Source organism: Carlito syrichta, unplaced genomic scaffold (assembly GCF_000164805.1).
Source record: "Carlito syrichta isolate Samal-C Ts95f unplaced genomic scaffold, Tarsius_syrichta-2.0.1 Scaffold308101, whole genome shotgun sequence".
In the NCBI taxonomy this organism is placed as follows: Eukaryota; Metazoa; Chordata; class Mammalia; order Primates; family Tarsiidae; genus Carlito; species Carlito syrichta.
Genome location: NW_007252197.1, coordinates 8,649 through 15,188, shown reverse-complemented (window position 1 = coordinate 15,188; position 6,540 = coordinate 8,649). Strand labels below are relative to the sequence as shown.

Genomic DNA, 6,540 nt, shown 5'->3' with positions numbered 1-6,540 from the left:
TGTTCAGGACCCCAAAACTCATTTTCCAATGAGAAGGTTATTGAACTCTCAGTCTGGTGTCACGAAAACCCAATGTCAAGTCAAACAGACTTGAGCTCAGGTCTTCATTAATTATGTGACTTGGCTGGGTGTCATAGCTCACACCTATAATTCCAGCACTTTGGGAGGCTGAGGTGGGAGGATTTCTTGAGCCCAGGAGTTTGAGATCAGCCTAGGCAACACTGTGAGACCCTGTTACTATAAAAAACTCAAAAAATTAACAGAGCAGACCAGGCATGGTGGCTCACACCTGTATTCCCAGCACTTTGGGAGGCAGAGGTGAGAGGATTGCCTGAGCCCACAGGCTGGAGACTAGCTTGGGCAACATGGCAAGACCTCAACTCTACAAGAGAAATCAAAAAAGTCAGCCAGGCATGGTGGCATGTGCCTATAGTACCAGTTACTTGGAAGGCTGAGGGGGAAGGATCACCTGAGCCCAGGAAGTTGAGGCTGCCGTGGCCAGGAGCGTGCCATTGCATTCCAGCCTGGGTGAGAGTAAGACTGCAACTCAAAAAAAAAAAAAAAAAAATTAGCAGAGTGTGGTGGCATGCCCCTGTAGTCCCAGCTACCCAGGAGGTTGGGAGTTCAAGGATGTAGTGAGCCATCATTGTGCCATGGTACTCCACGCTGGGCAACAGAGCAAGACCCTGTCTCAAAAAGATAAATATTATGTGGCTTTTGCCAAGTTATTAACTCCTTGGCCAGAAGCTTAGTTTTCTCTGTAGAAGGACTAACACAGGTCATAATCTCTTGTCTGCAACCCTGAAATTTAAGCAAACAAACAAAAGGCTTACATCATTTGGGAGCAAAAACTAAAGTGACGTGAATTTTTTTTAGGCAGCAAGCCAGCCTTAAACTGATGAATCTATTAATATTTATCCCACTCCATATGAATATTGATGTTTCTTTACAAAAATATTAATGTATTTCATTATCGTGCTGGGAGGAATACATAATATTAATATATAGTATCTCACCTTTCTAAAGCTCAAAAAATGCTAACTTGTGAAACATGTCTGGCCCCAACGATTTCCAATAATGAACAGAGGACCTTTTAGTGATCTCCCTGATGTGAGGATTAAGAGAGATAATTTTTCTCTTTTTTTGAGTTGGAGTCTCACTTTGTCGCTCAGACTGGAGTGCCGTGGCCACTCGCAGCCACCGCAGCCTCGACCTGCTGGGCTCCGGCGATCCTTCCACCTCAGCCTTCCAGGTAGCTGGAACTACTGGCACGCGCTACCACGCCTGGCTAATTTTTGATTTATTATAGAGATGAGGTCACGCCAAGTTGCCCAGGCAGGTCTCGAACCCGTGATCTCATGCAATCCACTCACCTCAGCCTCCCAAAGCGCTGGGATTACAGGCTGAGCCACCAAGCCCGAGATAATTTTTTTTAAACAACGGTGGGAGCAGAGGCCGGCCCAGAATCGAAGATGTCACGGTGGGATGTTGGAAGTCTTCGGTGGCAGCCTCATGAGTTGACGCTTAATCCCGAGAACATAGTGGGGGTGTACAGGCATGGGAAGTAACGAGATGTTTGATTCTTAGAAAGATTTGGAGGGGGCAGTTAATCAGTCAGGACCCTGGGGCACCCGGGGGCCCGGTGGAGATCAGCGACACCCAGCTTGCAGAGATCTGGAAGGCAGGAGACTCGCGCCCCTCAGCCCACGAGCCAGGCTCGAGGCTGGGCAGCAGGACCCTGACCCCAGGTCTTGAGACCGTTTCGCAGACTTGGCCGCACCTCGCCGCCTCAGAGACGCTCAGAATCAGGACGCTGGGAGGAATGGTCGAGATAGGGCTTGCGGGAGGGGTGCCTAAAATCAGAGGGTATTAAAGGCAAGGAAAATTGGTGTCGTGGAAAACCCAGAAAACGAGGGTTTTAGTCTCGCCAATTCCAGCTACGACTGCATTTCACATGGAAGTAAGGGACGCAGCCATTTTTAAAATTATCATCAAGCTTGGCCGCTGCCAGACGCCGTAGATTGGATGCATTCCAAGCCTTTAGCCTACGTCTCCGTGGCTTTTCACTAAGCTTGAACCAAGCCCCTCGCCGTAGTTTCTTATTAGTGTCTCCGCCGCTGACGTCTAAATCGGAACTATTGCTAGGCGCGGAAGGGCAAGAGAGGAATTGGCACCCGGAACGTGTTCCCTGACCTGGCGTCCGCCGCGGGCGCGCGCTCGCACGCCGGAAGGGGCGGAGTCAGACTTGGCTTTATATACTGTGCGCCGAGTGCGAACCGATCTCTACCGGCAGAACTCGATGACAGTATGGTATGTGCTATCATGGCGGTTCTCTTCTTGGCGCCGGCGCGGCGGAATCCACTGCGTATCGTTGCCATCTTTGCTCCGCCGGCGCTGGGGTCCTATTCTAGGGTTACGGGGGCCTCAGCGTAGGACGCAGTCAGGCTTATTTTCTGGTAATTCCGAGCTTGCAGAGAAGAGCGCGTGGAGAGTTGATAGGCTTTGGGCCTGCGGGTCTGCCAGAGTTTGGCATTCGAATGGCAGGAAACCCAAAATATTTAAAGCCACGGGTACATTTTTTTCAGTTTCGATTTTACCAGTTTTATCTCTGATGGGGTTTAGGGCCCGTGAGCAATTTGCTTGGCCAGGAGGAGCTTGAGCGGGGGCGCTAGGCTAACTCCTCCAAGCTGGGAAGTGAAGCCTGCGGGAGGGGAGACTTTGGTTGACGGTGTTGAGGCCTGGTTCCGAAATATCTGCAACAATTGGTGCAACTCATAAGGCCTCTGGAACTCCCAGAAGCCGCAGATGATGAACTTATTGACGGGCGGACAGAGAACTGTGTGCTGATTGTCAAGTTCTGATTCGATTCTGTCGAGTTCTAGTGGCCTAGTGTACCAGTCCAGCTCGGTCTGGGAGCTGGAGAGGAGCCTTGCTTACCCAGCCATTTGACCTATGAGATGCTAAAGTGATCAGAATCCTGTCGGTTCGTTTGTAAGCTACCCGTGGCAGTTTTTGATGCCTTCACTTGGGGCTTTCTTGTCGTGTTAGACTAGAAAGCAGATGGTTGATGTTCTTGTAAGTGAAGAGGATTTGAAGTAATGGTTCAGATCGTATTTTGTAGAACACGAGAACATTCTTTAGGATGCCTGTGCTCCTAAAAGGTGACCATAATGAGACTTTTTTTTTTGAGTTGGAGTCTCACTCTGTCTCCCAGACTGGAGTACAGTGGCACGCTCCCGGCCACCGCAGCCTCGACCTACTGGGCTCCAGCAATCCATCCGCCTCGGCCTTCCAAGTAGCTGGAACTACAGGCGCGCGCTACCACACCTGGCTAATTTTTTGATATATTGTAGAGATGAGGTCTCGCCAAGTTGCCCAGGCGGGTCTTGAACCCACGGGCTCAGGCAGTCACCTCAGTCTCCCAAAGCATGGGATTACAGGCTGAGCCACCGAGCCCAGCTCATAAGGAGACTTTAATCCTTCTGCTTGCTTTTAGTGTCTGGTCAAGAATAAGCATTGCTGAGACTGCAGCCAAGGCGGCTCTTTTGGTTGCTAATACTGTTTTTTTTTTCCCTTTCCTAGTCTCACAGGAAGTTCTCCGCTCCCAGACATGGATCCCTGGGCTTCCTGCCTCGGAAGCGCAGCAGCAGGCATCGTGGGAAGGTGAAGAGCTTCCCCAAGGATGACCCTTCCAAGCCTGTCCACCTCACAGCCTTTCTGGGATACAAGGCTGGCATGACCCACATCGTGCGGGAAGTTGATAGGCCAGGATCCAGTATGTACTATCTGCTTTCCCCAAGTTGGAGGGGATAGGGGTTGGGAGGGAAGACTGGAGAGATGGGGCCAGTTGTCAGAACAGGGCTGACTCTTCAGGGAATTCTCTAGATGTCAGAACATCTCTGATCCCAGCACAGAAATGTAAATGATCATAGGATTGATTAATGTTCCAAGGACTGATTGATGTTATGTTAAATAGAGCTGCTACTGTGCCTGTTGTACTTGGGACTTTGTGTGTTGTCCAGAGGAGTAACAGAATTTGTTTCTGGAAGAAGAGACTGAAGCCAAACTGGTAGTTGGCTGATTTGGATTTAAGTTAAGGAGCGAGATGTATGTAGTAAGGATAGACCTGGGGTGGGAGTCCAGACTGAAGCCAGGAACCCAGTTGCCCTGCTGGATTAAATGGGCACTGGATATTTCCTTACAAAACATCACAGTCCCTTGTCTGAGGGCCCTGTTAAGTCTGATCACCTGTTTCATTTGTTTTTTGCAGAGGTGAACAAGAAGGAAGTTGTGGAGGCTGTGACCATTGTGGAGACGCCGCCCATGGTGGTTGTAGGCATTGTGGGCTATGTGGAAACCCCCCGAGGCCTCCGGACCTTCAAGACTATCTTTGCTGAGCACATCAGTGACGAGTGCAAAAGGCGCTTCTATAAGAACTGGTAAGCAAGGACTGCAGTCTTAGGTTATAGGGCCTTGAGCTCCGTGGGGGTGGGGGTAGGGCTGCTCTGTGCAGGTTTGGGTGCCTTGAACAGAAAAATATGTGGGGATGGACTTGGGCATTTGGTTTTCTGAGCTGAGTTGATAGACTTTCACTCTGAGACTGTCTAGGGACTGACCTAGGGGGTGTCTGCCAAGGACCCAGTTGGTGGTTGAGTCTAGCTACTAGCTAGAAACCAGGGGAGAAGAGGATGATTGAAGCCCCCTAAGGTGGCTAGGGCTTGTGGCCCTGGCTTGAACTCTTAACCATTTCTTCCAACACTGAGATGGTGTACCCCAAAGGTGGAGAGGTTGGTTCTAGTGCCCTGGAGCCAGGCTGCTCTGAATGATTGACTTGTATTAACCATGTGGACCTCTGCTCAGCTCCGCTCGGCTCTGCCCGATGAGCTCTATCCAGGCTCCGCTTGCTGGTGGAAAAGGCTCCTTAGAAGCCAGCAATGAGCCCCGTCCCCACGTGGTCCAGTGTGCCTTCCGCTCACCCTTGGAGGGTGATGAAGGGCTGCACCCTGCCCCGCCCCAACTCTGCTCTGCTCCTGAAGGCATAAGTCCAAGAAGAAGGCCTTCACCAAGTACTGCAAGAAATGGCAGGATGAGGATGGCAAGAAGCAGCTGGAGAAGGACTTCAGCAGCATGAAAAAGTACTGCCAGGTCATCCGTGTCATTGCGCACACCCAGGTGAGTACCTGCCACGGTGCGGGAAACCTGCTACGTTCCTCTCTGGAGGTGATGGGTGAGGTTTGGGTTATCAGGGTCAGGAGCCCCAAGCTGGTGGGTAGGCCTCTTCCGTGCCAGCAGAGGGCGCTGTGTCCTTCCTGGCTCTTTGCAAGGGAAACCATGCCCAACTTCAAGAAAGCCCAAAGGGTTGGCCTGCCTAGTGATTGAACAGTGAAACGCCTGGCGAAAAAAGCAATCATGAGATGCTTGCTGAGCTCTCAGATGGGCCTGTGAAACCGAGTGACCCTCATGGGTTTGGTTGGAATGGGTCCTCTGGCTTGTGCTGAGTACACATCCCTGGTTTCACATGCACAGTGCCACCCTGTGTGGCTAGGTACCACTGTTAGCACAGATAGGGTGCATTTTTGTCACCGAAAGCATGGCAGGACACGTTACTGGGCTGCGCGCAAATGACGGCTTTGTGCTGGGGTGTGCTTCCTCACCAGAGTGTGCTCAGAGGAGAGCAGGGCAGCAGGGGAGGTGGCTGAGGGGTTGCTGCGGCGCTGCCGGGATCTGGTGGTTTGCCTGTTTTGGTGTGGCCCCGTTGGCTTGTCTTGAATCCACAGTTGCCAGAATTCAAATTGTTGCCTGTGACAAAAATGCAGGTCTCTTCCTTCGGTGAGGGTCACACTGGCTTAACAGTTGGCTGGCTGCCTGTTGTCACATCCAGCCTCAGTTCCTTACTGCTGGGGGAGTGCTTGAAGCGTGGCGCTAAGCTGGGTTTGCTCCCTCCTAGATGCGCCTGCTTCCCCTGCGCCAGAAGAAGGCCCACCTGATGGAGATCCAGGTGAACGGAGGCACGGTGGCCGAGAAACTGGACTGGGCTCGGGAGAGGCTGGAGCAGCAGGTCCCTGTGAGCCAAGTGTTTGGGCAGGATGAGATGATTGACGTCATCGGGGTGACGAAGGGCAAAGGCTACAAAGGTCAGCCTTGTGGGGCCAGAGGGGTGGTCTTGGCCCAGCTGTCCGGTGGTGAGGCCTGGGCTGAGCGCTGACACAGCGCCCGAAGCAAACTGGAACCGTTCCTTGTTGCCTTCCTTCTCAGAGCAGCCCTGAGGCTGGAAGTGACGGGGGTGGGGGTGGGGGTGGCGGAGGATGGACACTATAAAGGAGGCCCAGTAACTGGGACATCTATCACAGGAGAGACCTAGTCAATGAGATACCCATCACAGAGAAGAATTATTCTCTGGAGCATTCATCATATAGGAAGTGAGTCACTGAGGTACTTATCAGAGGATAACACCCAGTCACTGGGACTCACATTATGGTGGAAAGTCAAGTCACTGAAACCCATCACAAAATGTCCAGTCACTGGGGAACCCATCCACTA

At 51.8% G+C, this 6,540-nt stretch overlaps 1 protein-coding gene across 1 annotated transcript in view; it reads left to right on the top strand.

Annotated features, from left to right (window-relative positions):
* Positions 1-2,270: 2,270 nt before the first annotated feature.
* Positions 2,271-6,540, top strand: part of RPL3 (ribosomal protein L3) — a 6,952-nt gene continuing 2,682 nt past the window's right edge. The window contains exons 1-5 of the mRNA XM_008064903.2: positions 2,271-2,310; positions 3,583-3,775; positions 4,271-4,439; positions 5,037-5,172; positions 5,948-6,134. Of these exons, the coding sequence (XP_008063094.1) occupies positions 2,308-2,310; positions 3,583-3,775; positions 4,271-4,439; positions 5,037-5,172; positions 5,948-6,134 (688 nt within the window). The 5' untranslated portion in view covers positions 2,271-2,307. The remainder of the gene's footprint in view (positions 2,311-3,582; positions 3,776-4,270; positions 4,440-5,036; positions 5,173-5,947; positions 6,135-6,540) is intronic.